Source organism: Stegostoma tigrinum, chromosome 8, assembly GCF_030684315.1.
Source record: "Stegostoma tigrinum isolate sSteTig4 chromosome 8, sSteTig4.hap1, whole genome shotgun sequence".
NCBI classification, from domain to species: domain Eukaryota; kingdom Metazoa; phylum Chordata; class Chondrichthyes; order Orectolobiformes; family Stegostomatidae; genus Stegostoma; species Stegostoma tigrinum.
The window spans coordinates 3903934-3919609 of NC_081361.1; the positions used below are offsets into that span (position 1 = coordinate 3903934).

Consider the following 15676-nt stretch of genomic DNA (forward strand, 5'->3'; position numbering starts at 1 on the left):
TGTGGCGTTATTAGTGATGGGCTTGGAAAAGATATTCGGTGAGGCTCACCTTGATGCTGAGATGATCTGAAGAAACATCGAGATATATCGAGCAAGTATCAGTCACCGTTTCATTACTGCCAGTATAAGTGGACTGTATTTTTTCTGCTTCTTCACACTAATTCTGTATCTGTTGTAGCACCTAACTCCAAACAAGGTTCACACTCTATCACCAAGTAAGGTTCAAACTCTTACCACTCCCACTACTGAATACAATACCTTCCTTGCCTCACACTCTCTGTCACGTAGGCAATATTCCAACAAAAATAATACTGCATGGAGTCAACATTGTGGACTGACTCACTCTGGACACCTCGTCATTTCACCTAACCTACACCAGCTCTTACAGCAGTGCCATTCTTCACTACTATTCCTTCTATCATTTGGAGAGAAACAGCGCAATAGGACAGAAAGAGACAAGCCATACGGTACAGTGCCTGACATCCATTCCCTTACTCCACCTCCCCCGCCCAACCCCCATTGTTGAGTAGACCCCGGCACAAGCTGAAGATGTCCAGAGCGACTCGTGTGGCGATTCTGAAAGATCGACACTCCACCAACTAAGGAGTGTTGTTCATTGAAAGGCAATTCTCACATTAAACCCACTATCATTTCCAACATCAGTTGTCTCACCTCCAAAGCGGACACCACATTGCACAGAGATGCAGGCTCAGAAATACACAGAAACTTCGGTAAACACCCCAACATATTAACACATGAAATACATACATGGAGATACAGACACACACACACACACACACACACACACACACATACACAGAGAGAGAGAGAGAGAGAGAGAGAGAGCGATACAATCACGTGCAAATAGACATAAACACACATAGAAACACATAGGCTGATACACACACAGACAGCCATAGACACAAATACACAGACACGTACACACATGGGCAAAGAGACACATGTACACAAACAGACACAGAGACACAGACACTAGTGTCTTTACGACAGATATAGACACATTTTTCAGTAATAAGGGGATCAAAGGTTACGGGGGAAGACAGGAGAATGATGTTGAGAAATATGAAAGACATTATTGAACAGCATAACAGATCCAATTGGCCAAACAGCCTAATTCTGCTGATTTTTTATGATGCCATGGTGTTATGCTAACTGATATCGTCTTTACAAGAAAACAATGAAGGCCGAGTTTGATGCATATTTGATTGGAAAGAGTCGGTGGTAATGTGAGTCGTGGTTTGAGAGCCAAATAGTTCAAGTTTATTCCAATTATTGTGTCCTGATGTCTCAAAAGTGCTGGCGATTTGATGTTAGGTGAACACATTTTTAATGTGACAGGCCCCCCATTGAAATAAGGATGTCCCTTCCTCTTTATTGTTGTGCTATCTGTGGTACCCTCATCCACAGGAAGCAGAGGAGACTCAGTTATTGAACATATTCATGGTTGATCTCGGATGATTTTTGCTGGACTGGACAGTCAATGTTTATTGGGAAAAATAGGAAAGGGATGGTCAGACACGTTCGGATGGTCAGACACAATCTGGTCAGCCATGAGCAAACAACTGCTGCCCCTAACTGATGCATTGTTCTCTCAAATCACCCCTCACGGCTGCTACAGAGTACAGGGCCACTCTATTGAGCCAGTCAGGATTGGTACATACGATTCGTGTTCTCCATAGAGATCAGAAGCTGGTGGGAATCGTTAACTGATTTAGAACAAAGGTATTGTGGCTGTTGCTGGGATTGCAGATAACATAGCACTCACTGCAGGGTCACACACCAGCTGCACATTAATGTGGTGGTGCAACTTTATTCAAAGCCGTTCTCTCTCTCTCTCTCCCTCCCCCAATTGACTTACGGAGTGGGGCTAGGATGGGAGAAACATCCTCGGGGCAATTAAACTATCCAGAATCATGCATCCTGAGTAAATTAAAAAGTAAGTCATGGAATTTATCACTTTGTCAGTGTCTGTTTAGAGCATAATGATAGCCCAAAACCCTCAAGTTTCAATTCAATCACCTTTTATTTCCTCACAGTGCTACAGATTAATCTTCACTCACTACTCATGGTGCCATCATACCAGAGATTAGCCTGATGAAGCTCCTTTGTATTCTCTCTGTGGCAAGGACGTAATTCCTTATAAAAGAGAGAAAATCTGTCCAAAATTCCCAAAATACTGCCTCAATAACACTTCCAGGTTGACCACAATAGTTTGTTGTCCTTACTTATCCATCTACAAGACAGATAACGACAGAAGGACACAGTACAAGCCAAACATACTGGCTACACTGCCCTACATCAAGAGCATATCGGAATTGACAACATGAATCCTCAAACCACGAGGAATCATGGTAGTCCACAAACCCAAAGCCAAAAAACAACAAACGCTAAAGACCCTATTCCCACAACATGCAGAATGAATGTGATGTACAAAATACCAGGCAACAAATGCCACAAGTATTGCTTTGGACAGACAGGAAGGAAACTAGCCATCAGACTATGTGAACATCAGCTAGCAGCAAAATGGCACAACGAACTCTCCTTAATATCTGTACATTCAGACAATGAAGGATATCGATTTAACTGGGGCAAAGTAACCATGGGAGTTCAAGCCAGACATAGACATGCATGGGAGTTCTGAGAGATACAGTTTCTCCACCCATACTTCAGTCAACAAACATATAGAGTTGGCCCCATATACAAATTCCCCATGCAGGTCAAAACTGAAAATGACAGCACTCACCATAACGGAATGGAAAGTATAAATTCCAAACCGACTTGAATAACATTGTTTCACTGGAGGCTCCATGGAGGATGTTACCTCACATAGTGAAGAAACACCTGAACAAAAACAAGCCAGCTTGGCGAGCAAGTCAACAACCTCATCCACAAATCAAACTACAGATCTTTGCAAAAACTTAGGCCTCTTTGTTTATTTCCTGAGGTGGCTAAGGCCATTCCTTCTCTTTGCATTGGGAGTGACATAGAATGTAGAAGTTCCTCACACTGGTACCTCAGCATCAATAAAGCCAGCACCAGAGGTCCCTATGGAGATGGGCATCACTGTCAAGGAGAGACTCAATGAGAGAGAATGCACTTGAAATAGGGAATTGCCACATACCTGAATGGAAATGAGTTGTAGGAATATGGTAAACAGGCAGAGGAAGGGAGCTACCTTTACTTTTGTTCTACTGTCATGTGATGTTTGCAGCCCTGGTCATGCCAGCATGTTATACCTATCCTGAACTGAGTGGCTGGTTCAGCTGTTCCACATAACAAGAAAGGATAAAACAGTTTGCTGTGGGTGTGGGAAGCCACATTACCAGGGAAAGATGACACATTGCCTTCTCTAAAGGGCATCTGCTTGGGCTTTCTTTAAATAACAAAGATGATGGTTTTATTTAAATATCACCAATTTCCTTAATGAGATACCAACAGATTTTTATTCTGTGCCTCGAGATTATGAATCAATGATATGAGGAAAAGGCACTGTCTTCCTGTCTGACAGATTCTGTGCAGAGAACAAGTTAAACTTCTCAGGTGTAATTATTTTGTAACAGAAGTGTAGTTAGTAGGGACTTGAAAGCTGTGTCTGGCTTTAACAAAGGCAGAAATGATGGCTTATTCAGAAGTTGAACTGAGGCTGAGGAGGAGACTGGGATATCACGATGGCGGTTTTGGAAAAGATTGGTGAGTGGGGAGGATATGAAGATGTACATCTGTGCAGGAAAAAGAACAGTATGGCATTTGAAAACAATCTGGTTCCTCCTTGCATATTGGTGAGTAAACTTTAAATAGTAACCTGCTGGTTACAATTTGTAAGAAATGGCATTTTTGACTGAAATTGAAATTGTTGAATACCACTTTTCCAAAATTTACATATAATGAGCAGCAGGTCAGTTCAACCCCTTTCAATGGACACAGAGACTTACCGGGAACCCCAACTGCAGCAAGGATGGGATAGTAACCACCTTGAATAACCATCAGTACATCATGAATCCGCGATGCTAATAATATCCGAGGCCGAGAAAGCCCGTTAAGACCCAGTGATAAACTCCTGTCCATTATTGGATTATTCCAGTCTCTTGTTCTCAGATTCTGATCTCTCCTCCCACTCTCTCTGGAGCTCATGAACACTGTCAGTGCTGTAGTTGATGCTCCCACTCATATTATGAGATAATGCATTGAAAGGAGTCCCTTATTTATGGAACAGACAAACCCTCCAGTGACATATTTAGGATCCACTGAGACTGACATTAATTGAAAGCACTGAACAAACTGCTTCAATTAACCCTTTTCAATTCCATAATGGCTTATGCAAATTCTAAATAGCAGTTGACTTTTGCACATTTTGGATGGTACATGTGAGGATAACTGAGGGGCGGAATGTTAGAGATGGTCAAATGATTGTGCGCAATCATTCAACCTGCTTTGGATATGGGAGTAATGCCAAAGGATTGCCAGAGCATAAACATGCTTATCTTTTCATAAACATCCTATAACTACTGATCAGTCATGACAATGGCAGAAGCATATTGAAAGAACATTGATTGTCCATAATCTGAGGGGAAAATGTGCCTGTAACAACAGATAAATGATATGGAGATGTTAACAGAGAATTCTACCTGACAAACATGGTGGAAATTGTTCGTCCAGGTTCAGAGAAGGCAGATGAGAGTTGTGCTGTTGATGTTATCGATGTCAATGGACTGTGATGAAGTATCATTTATTGGATATCAAGTAACATGCGATTTCCTTCTATTCATTTGTGGGATGTGGGCATTGCTGCATGGCCAGCATTTCATGTCCATTCCTAATGGTAGTGAGTTGCCTTTTTGAACTGCTGCATTCCTCCTGCTGTTGGTTGACCCACAATGATTGTGAAATTGGTGAATATACAGAAAACACAGAATTGGAGGAAACAGCTGTTGAGACTGGAAGGAGGGACAATGATATTTTCCAGTCATCAGTCTAGGAATAATACTCTTCATAACTCATATGAAGAGCAGACTCAATGATGCATCTACAATGATAAATTAGGAGAACCAATATTAATGAAATGTATTTATTCAAAACAAAATACAGGACAAAATGATTTTCCATACATACCAAAATATGGAAGTTACAAAGAGATAAGCTTATTATAATGCACTCATGATCTTGAGCTATATGAAAATAAATGTGGATTACAAAATCTTGGAAGTGGTGTGTAAAATTTATCAATCTGATACTGCTTTCACCTTTGTCAGTGATGCTCCTCACTGAGATTCACTTCCCCAGTCTCTCACACGGTGTGTATGTTATCAGTTCATGCTGCTGTTGGCCCAGTCGATTTGAATAATTGAACAATTCTATTTGGCTGGTTGGCTTCTGTTTAGTGGTTAGCAACTCAGCTCTGTACTTTTATTGGAGAACTATGATCTGGGATGACAGCCAATCTCAGATGGTCCTCACAGGGTACGGTATCAGACAAAGTGCAGACCATGGGAATTTCTAAATAAAATTTCCATCTTTTGTCTGTGTCTGCCTATCTCCCCTCATTCTGTTTTCTGATGTATTTAACTTCCACCTCTTCTAGCATCCCTTCTTCTCTCTCATGTGGTCTGTAGCTCCCCTTTCTTTCCTGTCTCAGTTTATCTCCCTTCACATCCCCTCTCTCTGTTTATCTCTCTCTCTCTGTTTCTCTCTCAGTCCATCTCCACACAATCTCTCTGTTTCCAAATTATGCATTCGGATAGCTCACGAACCACGATGGGCTGATTGGCGTCCAACTGTGCTGTAATAAGTCTGAGGTTTTTGACACACAATAAAAACTTTAGACGGCTGGAGAGCAAAGCTGGTCCAATGACGGACACTGCGCACAATCATCCATTATCTCTTCCTGTTCTTCTGATGTGCAGCTGCCTCAAAATGCCTGTTAAAATCAACTAAATGAAATTTGATTGGGGGGAGGATGCTCACCAGAGAACATTTCAATCAGGAATTAATGAAGAATGAGATTGCAGAATAATACAGGTAATAAAACAAGAACACAGCAGCACAAGAAATGTGAACAGAATGGAACTTATCATTGCAGGTAATTCCAAGTTCAACATCTTGATGTGACAAGTTGTTTGATTTGAACATAAACAGGAAAGCAGTGTTTCTGATTTCGAACATTATGTAAGAAAAGATTCAGCTTCTTCAGTTTAGACTTTCCTATAATTAGAAAAGTTTTCAATATTCCACAATTTATCCTTGTGAGGACTGTGATAAATTTCACTGACGGTGTTGGATTCAACGACACAGGTATCACAAGATTGATCCTTTGGAAATAACAGGCTGAAAATGACAATCGTCACAGAAACAATGTGCTCCCGGCAGATGAGGCTTGCTGACAGCACCATGCATTCAACTAATTATTGGACTGCTGTCTGATACTGAATCCTGCCACGATCTGTATCATAGGGCTTCCATTGACCTGAACGTGAAGTTGAATTGAGATAAAAATACATGGTACAAGAGCAGGTCAGAGGCTATCAATTCTGCAGTGAATAATAGCTGAAAGGACCATTAGAACATGGAGAAGACAATATATTTCACACATTCGGCCCATCAAATCAGCTCTAACACTCGGTCATTGCTGATATGTTTATAATCCCCATTCGCCTACTTTCTTAAATAATGCATGATCTGCTTGCTAATGAAGAACCCGTTTATCTCTGTCCTAAATAATGTTGCCTGCACAAACATTTGAGGCAAAATGTTCCACAGATTCACCACCGTCTAGCTGTAGAAATTCCTCTTCATCTCAGTTCTGAAGCGTAATCCCTTCAATCTGAGGTCGTGCCCTTGCACCATATTCTCTCTGATGAGTGAAAACATCATCTACATGTTCACTGCATCCATTGTATTCTGTCAGTTTCAATCAGACCCCTCCCCTTATCTTTCTAGACTCCATTGAGTCCAGATACAGAGTCCTCAACTGCTTCTCATATGACAAGCTGTAATCCCCAGGCTCATTCTGGACGTCATCCAGTATCAGCACAGCCTTTCCTCGATACAGTGCCCAAAACAGCTCACAATATTCCAAATGCAGTCTGACCAGAGCCTTAATAAAGCCTCAGCAGTACATCTCTGCTCTTGCATTCTAACCTTCTGGAAATTAATGGTAACATTGCATTTGACTTTTTAACGACCAACTGAACCTGCGCATTAACCTTAAGAGAGAACGAGGAACTCTGACTACCCTTTGATTTCATGAAGCCTTTCAGAATGTAGTGTATACTCTATTCTGCCTGCTAAAGTGCAGAATCTCACATGTTCCCACGTGGTGCTCAATCTTCCATTTGTTTGTCCACTGTCCGAGCCTGACTAAGTCTTTCTGCAGCCTCCCCACTTCCTCAACATCTCCTGTCCGCTCAACTATTATTGGGTCATCTGCAAACTTAGCAAAAATGCCCCCAGGTCCTTCTTTCAAATTGTTCATGTATACGGCAGCTCGTACGTCCCTAAGGAATGTCCACCACCCACAAGGCACAACACTCAGGGATCGTGACAACATTCAGGTGAACGCAGTGGCTTGACTGGAATCACACCTGCAAAATATTCTCTCTCAGCTCCAGCGGCACTCAGTAGAACCACATCCTGTCCCCATTTTGTTGTGAATTTACCCTGTTATGGTGATGCAGAACTTGATGATGTATGTTCCTGATCTATTGATGCTTCTCTGCCTCGACACAAACTGTGTGGTGCTCACACGAACAAATATTGCCATGTGTTGATGATGGCTGAGGGAGGTGGGGATGGGGAGGGATGTCTATAAAGAATGACTGTGTGACTGTCACTAACTGGGGGCTGATGCCGCCCGACAGCCCTGGATGTGCCTGTGCCCGCTGTCACACTGCAGACATCAGACTGGTCTTTCTGGGAATCAACCCAAGGAAAGCACTGGGCTCCGACTGTGTCCCCAGCTGAGCACGCAAATCTTGTGCAGACCAACTGGTGTGAGATACTCACCAACATCTTCAACCTCTCCCTCCTACAAGCCGAAGCCTCCAACTGCTTCAAGAAGACCACCATACATCTCCTCCCTTTAAGTGAGGGAGAGACACAGGCTCCAGCAACTAACTCCCCACCATTAACTCATTGCCCAGCCTGTCAGAAACTAAACCCTGGGGACGTTCAGAAAACATTTGCTCTTTAATTCCAGTTAAAATCTGTTCCCATTCTCTGGGTTTAAAGTCATATGAAAGTGTCAATAATTAGGTGAGACTTTGGAGGTCAGTCAGTAATGGGATCTCATTTGTTTCAGATTAGTTTTGTTTCAAACCATTTTAACTTTGATTCAATCAATTTATATCTCTCTCCTTCGCTCTTCTTGGGGGACTTCTGAGAGACTGAAGCTTGGACAGAGGGAGAGGGAGACATACAGGCTCTGGAGGTGTGTATTTGTGGGATTTGTGAATGTTCATTCCAAGATCTCTTTGTTCCTTTACACCACTAAATATTCTTCACTTTCATAGTTCAGTCTCCCTAAATTCATGATCACTCACTTCTCTGGATTCAATTCCATTCATCACTTTATCTTTCCACTTGATTGCTATCTCCCTGCAGTCCACGATTTTTTTTTGTCATGGTCAACTACATGATTATTTACTGCATGTCATTTGCAAACTCCTAAATTAGGGCTTCTACAGCTAGGTTTTAATGATGGTTATATTTCAGAAAACAGCGGAACTCCACTGGACTAAAAACTGAAATGACTGCAAATGCTGTAAATAAGAAACAAATAAAAAGCAGAAGTTACTGGAAAAGCTCAGCAGAACCAGCAGCATCTGCAGAGAAAAATCTAACATAATATTTCAGTGTGAGTAACCCTCCAGAATTTCACTGGAAACAGGCACCCAGGTATGGTTCAATTTTAGTCGGGGATTCGCAGCAGCTATAACAGCAGGATATAACTGGATGTGAATTTGTGGGAGTCTTCGGAATTTATTTTGCTGAGTGATCCCTCCCCATGCACGGGAATGGTGAACAACCTCTCCCCAGTACACCTGAGTAAATGAGTTTCCACCTCAGTTGGTAATTGAATCCTTCCCTCGGTCTGCACAGTTCCCTGGTTTCTCTGTGCTGTGGGTGTCCTTGTCTCTGTCCAGTTTGGGCGATCAGGTGAATTCAATGCAGAGAAAACGCCCAATTTTCCCTGTTGTGAATGTGTTTTGATTATTCCTTATTCTCCCATGGGCTGTGAGTATTGCTGGTCAGGACAGCATTTGTTGTTCATCCCTAATTTACCTTGCACTGATGTCAGAGGGCGGTTAGGGGTCAACCATTTTGTTGTGGGCCTCAAGTCACTTGTATTGTAGACCAGGCAAGAACTTCCCTTTCAAAGGGACGTGAATGAATAGGATTTCAGGAAATTAAAGTCGTGGCCTCTGTTCCTGAAACTCAGGTTCACATTCCAGATTTTATTCATTGAATTCAAACTCCAGCAGCTGCTGTGTCTCAGTCCCCAGGGATTACTTAGAGGGATATCACCACTGCACTGCTATCTCCCTGCTGCATTACCTTACTGTAGAGAATAACTGTCACTGTTCGGATGGCTGGCGGACATCACTGAGTACGCCTCCTCTCTATCTCTCAAGAGATTTGAACAGAATGATGTAAAGTTTAAACATTTTCTGCATGAGCACGGGGGCTGTTGGGTGAACAAACCCCAGTGTGGGTACTCACACGGGCAGCAGCGTTTAAGATGACCTCAGGATTTCATCACTTGGTGAATAACCTGTAACTCCTTCCCTTAGAGCATTGTGGGAATTTGTGTGGGAAGCTAAAGCTGCTGAGGCAGCAGTACATGGTGGGGAGAATGGGCAGTGGTAAAACCTCATTCAGATGGAGTTAATGGAAGGAACAATTAGACTCTAAACAGAGCTCAAATACACCCATTAACAGAGGCAGAAGAAGTTAGGCAAGTGCAGAGAGGGGAATGTGAGAGGACAGTGAGGAGTGTGTAAGGATTAAGCCCAGAGGTAACAACGGAATGGATAAGAGTTTCAGTAGCGGATGAGCAGACGAGGAGTCAGGCGATGTCACTGAGGTGGCAAGTCTTGGTGACGGTGGAATATGTGGTTGAATACTCATCGTGGGGTGAAGTATTTCATCATGGTTATGACATGTTTGTTTCAGACTCAGGGAGAGGATTTACGTGCATTTGGAAAGGCAAGGACTGATTATGGATTGTCAACATGTCTGTGTGTGATGTAATTCATGGCCCACTAACTTGAGTATTTTGCAGAGGCGACAAAGAAGATTGGTGAAGGCAGAGAGGGTAAACATTGTTTGGATGCACTTCGGAAAGGTGTTTGAAAAGGTTCCTCATGGTAGACTGGTTAGATCACATGGAATCCAGTGGAAGCTAATGGTTTGGATCCAAAACTGGCTTGAAGGCAGGAGGCACAGCGTGATGGTAGAGTGTTATTTTCCCAGCTGGAGACCTGTGGCCTGTGGTGTGTCACAAGAATCAGTGCTGGGAAACTGCTTATCCATAATTTTATATAAATGATTTAGATGGAAGCACAGGAGGGATGGTTCGTAAGTTTGCAGATGGCCCCAAAATTCATGTTGTCGTGGACCTTGAAGAATGTTATTTGAGAGTACAACGGGACCTTGATCAGATGGGCCAAGGAATAGCAGAGAGAGTTTAGTTCAGACAAATGTGAGATGTTGCAATTTGGTAGGCAAACTAGGGCAGGACTTGTAACTTATTGGTAGGGCCTTGGGGAGAGTCACCAAACAGAGACTTTGCGGTGCAGATGCAAAGTTCCTTGAAAGCGGAGCCACAGTTAGACAGGGTGATGAAGAAGGCATTTGGCATGCTTGCTTTTATTGATCAATATATTGAGTATCGGAGTTTGTGCGTTACGATGCCGATGTACAGAACATTGACATATTTAGAATACTGCATTCAGTTATAATCTTGCTGCTGCAGGAAAGTTGTTGAACAACATAGAACATAGAACAGTACAGCACAGAACAGGCCCTTCAGCCCACAATGTTGTGCCGACCATTGATCCTCATGTATGCACCCTCAAATTTCTGTGACCATATGCATGTCCAGCACTCCTTAAATGACCCCAATGACCTTGCTTCCACAACTGCTGCTGGCAACGCATTCCATGTTCTCACAACTCTCTGCGTAAAGAACCTGCCTCTGACATCCCCTCTATACTTTCCACCAACCAGCTTAAAACTATGACCCTTCGTGCTAGCCATTTCTGTCCTGGGAAATAGTCTCTGGCTATCAACTCTATCTATGCCTCTCATTATCTTGTATACCTCAATTAGGTCCCCTCTCCTCCTCCTTTTCTCCAATGAAAAGAGACCGAGCTCAGTCAACCTCTCTTCATAAGATAAGCCCTCCAGTCCAGGCAGCATCCTGGTAAACCTCCTCTGAGCCCTCTCCAAAGCATCCACATCTTAACAGAAAGATTTCAGAAAAAAAGATTTACAAGGATGGAGCATGGATCGAATGGTTTCAGCTACAGGAAGAAGTGGCTGAATAGGTCGGGGCTGATTCCCTGGAATGCCATAGGCTGAGGCGTGACCTTGCAGAGGCTTATAAAATCATGAGGGGCTTGGATGGGATGAATGTTCAATACCTTTTCCTCAGGGAAAGGAATCCAAACCTGACAGCATGGGTTTAAGTTGAGAGGCGAATGATTTAAAAGGGACATGAGGGACAGTTTTACATGTACAGAAAGCTGCATGTATGGAGGAAGTGGTACAATCCCAGCTCTTAAACAGCATCAGGATTGGTAAATGACTAGGAAGGGAATAGAGGGATCCGGGCCCAATGCTAGCAAATGGGACTAAAATAATTTAGGATATCTGGTTTGAATAGACAAGTTGCAGCAATCAGTCTGTTTCCATCCTTTATATCTCTACAGCTCTTGGATCTTAATTTGCAATTCTAAATTAGCAGATTGTAACTGGAATGTTTGGAGTCGAAGCCAAACCATTTGTGACTTATTCAATGTATTGACATTAATATCCACCATCCATGAAGGGAGGGGAGTGATGTTAGGGATGTTGGAGTGATTTGGGGACCCCGTTCATATATTCCAGGACATTTGGATTAGTCCAAGAAATGGTGTTCATAATTGTGACCCAGTACTTCCTGGCAGTGATATTACTCGAACAGAATTACAATTTGTTTCAAGTATATGCTTCGGTTTGATTTGGGAAGAGGCAGGCATTTATTGCTTTGCTAACAGTTCAGTTTGCTTAGTGCACAGAATAGAACAGCACAAAATCAGAACCTTTTAGCAACTGCAGGCACATTGGCACTGCAGGCAGTTACACATTCCAAAGAAACAGACGGGGTGGGATGGGTTTGGGAGGTGGCAGTGATGATTCGCCTTTTTTTGCAACAAAGAGCCACATTTATCGAGGGAGGTTGACCCACCATTTTCAGCGAGTGGTTCCTGCTGGCTGTGCACTGCCTGAGAGGGTGCTGGAAGCAGAATCATTCATGGCCCTCAGGAGAGAGTTGAATGATGAGAGATTTACAGGGCATCAGGAAGGGCATGGCAGGTGGGACTGGTGAAGTTGCCCATACAGACAGCTGACGCAGACAATGAAGTGTGGAGCTGGATGAACACAGCAGGCCTAGCAGCATCTCAGGAGCACAAAAGCAGACGTTTCGGGCCTAGTCCCTTCATCAGAGCTCTCTGATGAAGGGTCCAGTCCCGAAACGTCAACCTTTGTGCTCCTGGAATGATGCTTGGCCTGCTGTGTTCATCCAGCTTCACACTTTGTTATCTTGGATTCTCCAGCATCTGTGGTTCACATTATTACTGATGCAAACAATGACAGGCTGAAGCACCTTCCTCTGTGCTGGGACATTCTCTGAGTGTGCAGCTCTGTACCGATTGTTGCTGCAATCTCACTGGCCCTCCACCAGTTGCGGAACTGGTTGATGAGGCTTGTTAGTGATGTCAGCTCTGCCCTCCCTCATTCGATTGGTACATTTCCGATGATCTACATTCACTATGAAGAGAGTTTTGCAGAAAAGGTGATGAAAAAGTGCTGGTGTAAACTGACTGTTTGCCCTGGTCAGGAAGCCCAGGAGTCTGGGGACAATAGTAAAAGCTCTCAGCAGTGATTTACAAGCCTTTGCACAGTCAGGCTGATGGAAAATATGGAAGGTAACTGGGACTTAAGGTAGTCCAGCATTATAAAGGCATTGCTTCTTGGCCTAGTTGGTTGACGTCAGCGTGTAGGACTTATTCTTGTCAGTTTTAATATCTGATATGTCCTTTATTTAAAGACCCTAAGTTAAACTGATTTATGGAGTAAGGAGAAGGAGCTTGCTCCATCCACTTTGTGCATCATCCAGGTATTGCTGTGTTTCCAGGACTGGTGCAGTCTCATTAAACCAATTCTAAAAACAGTCTCATCAAAACTTGAGGAAGGTTCTAGGCACGAGATGTCAGCCTTCCTGAACACAGCAGGCCAAGCAGCATCTCAGGAGCACAAAAGCTGACGTTTCGGGCCTGGACCCTTCCAGGGTCCAGGCCCGAAACGTCAGCTTTTGTGCTCCTGAGATGCTGCTTGTCCTGCTGTGTTCATCCAGCCTCACATTTTGTTGTCTTGGAATTCTCCAGCATCTGCAGTTCCCATTATCTCTGATGTCAGCCTTCCTGTTGTGTTCATCCAACTCTACACCTTGTTATCTCAGATTCTCCAGCATCTGCTCAACAGGTCCTTCAGCCCCACAAGTCCACACCAAAACTCAGAGCGTCCCAGCCAGACCTACAACCCACCTAATCTACCCCTCCCTAAACATTACAGGCAATTTAACATGGCTAATCCACCAAACCTGCACATCTTTGGACTGTGGCAGCACCCTGACGAAACCCACGCAGACACAGGGAGAATGTGCAAACTCCACGCAGGCAGTCGCCCAAGGCTGGAATCGAGCACAGGTCCTGGTGCTGTGAGGCAGCAGTGCTCAATACTGAGCCAATGTGCTGCCAAAGTGCTTCCTCTCAGTACTCTCACCCAACTTTCTCCAAATATGCTTGTTCCAAGGTAATTGATAATCTGTCCTTTTTTGCATGTTCAGTACTTGTTCTGAATGTTAGTGCCTCATCCCTGGTAATGCCACACCTTCCCACCAACACCATCCCCAAATATCCACACATGGCATCAGAAGTAAAAGAAAATCACCTGCCAACACTACCTCATTACAAATAGCATTTCAGAAAAAAAAAGATGAAGCTATCGAAGTATTCAAAGCTTTGACTTTGATGATGACTTGGGATGTACTGAACTAGAGTTTTTGGAAACACTGTGAGCCAGGAAAGGATATGCCACATACAACACATGTTTTTTCATTTGACTGCAGAGCAACTAATCAAACAAGTGTTCACGTGACTGCTTTATTTTTCTCAAGCCAAGGCCTGTAAGCTTAATCAGATTACCAATTCACTGATGTGGGATACAACTGTGAATGACAGTCAGTGGCACATTACTCCAAAAGCCAATTCTCACATTAGCCAGACCAAGAGATATTTCCAAATCCAGCGAAATGAGCCAGAGTTAAATAAAAATGCTAAATCAAGATGCAGAATTGCCTGTCCACAAAGTACATTCTTGCTCTAAGAACTCTACAAGCTTTTCAGCACCTGAGACATGTTCTGCCGCAATATCCCTGCCCTTCCCTAACATTTTTTGCACTTTGACGTCTCAACTAGAACCTAATGTCTCAGTGCTCCCATCTTGCCTGGTTGTTTGTTGCAGGCATAAGCCAGGCAGCTTAGTATTGTTATTACCAGCAGTCAGTCAAGGGCTGGTCAGCAGCTGTGGCAACAAACACATGTGTTTCAACCAAATGGGCAAGTCTCAAAGTCTCAGGGAAACAGTTGTCAGTCAGGGCAAGGGAGGTAGTATTATGTCAGGAGATCCTGACACAGCATGGACAAGGAATCATTTAATATCAGCCCAGGGACTTTGACACTGTCAGTCAGTCATTTGGGGCTAAAGAGGATCTGGGAATCTGTATCACTACAGTACAGACAGGTGGCCACACTCACCACTAATTACATTCCCATAATGCTCCAGTAGATTTGTTGAGCCTGAATTATGATCATCAATCCAAGCTGACCCAGTCCATTCCTGCCATTGGGGGTCAGTTTGATGAAATTCTCAAAGGTGTTCAGGAGTTTGGGAGGTTCAAGGCCATCGCTCCCTGAAATAGCAACACAAGTAGATAGGATGGTGAAGAATTTCACTTCCATGGTACACAGCACCAGGATCTGGTCAGCTTTGATATCTGGCTCAGAAGTGAGATGAGGTTTTTTTTTCAAATATGTCAGAGCATGAATGTTCCGACAAGAACAACTGTGGCTCCATTTGTGCATATTTTTTTTCGTTTCAACCATGAAATGGTCACAACTTGATTAGAAGTGAAAGTGACCATCAACCAGTTTGAACTGAGGGTTGTCAAATAAATTAAGACAGAGATAAATGTATTTGCACGAGAATTTCTTTAAAATCAACTTTAAAAAAAAAATCAGTCATGGAAACTGGATAAGAATGGAAGTTTTCTTCCCCAAAGGACAAAGGTGAGCAGATGGGTTTTTCCAACTGGCAATAGATTCACAGTCATCAT

General features: G+C 43.2%; 1 protein-coding gene and 1 non-coding gene across 2 annotated transcripts in view; one reads left to right on the plus strand and one right to left on the minus strand.

Moving 5' to 3' along the window:
• Nucleotides 1-4176, minus strand: part of LOC132209913 (uncharacterized) — a 40070-nt gene extending 35894 nt beyond the window's left edge. Inside the window, exon 1 of the mRNA XM_059648225.1 lies at nt 3954-4176. Within this exon, the coding sequence (XP_059504208.1) occupies nt 3954-4152 (199 nt within the window). The 5' untranslated portion in view covers nt 4153-4176. The remainder of the gene's footprint in view (nt 1-3953) is intronic.
• Nucleotides 4177-13245: 9069 nt separating this feature from the next.
• On the plus strand, nt 13246-13433 carry LOC132209927 (U2 spliceosomal RNA). The gene has a single exon (XR_009446107.1). It is a non-coding gene; the product is annotated as a U2 spliceosomal RNA (small nuclear RNA).
• The last annotated feature ends 2243 nt before the right edge of the window (nt 13434-15676 follow it).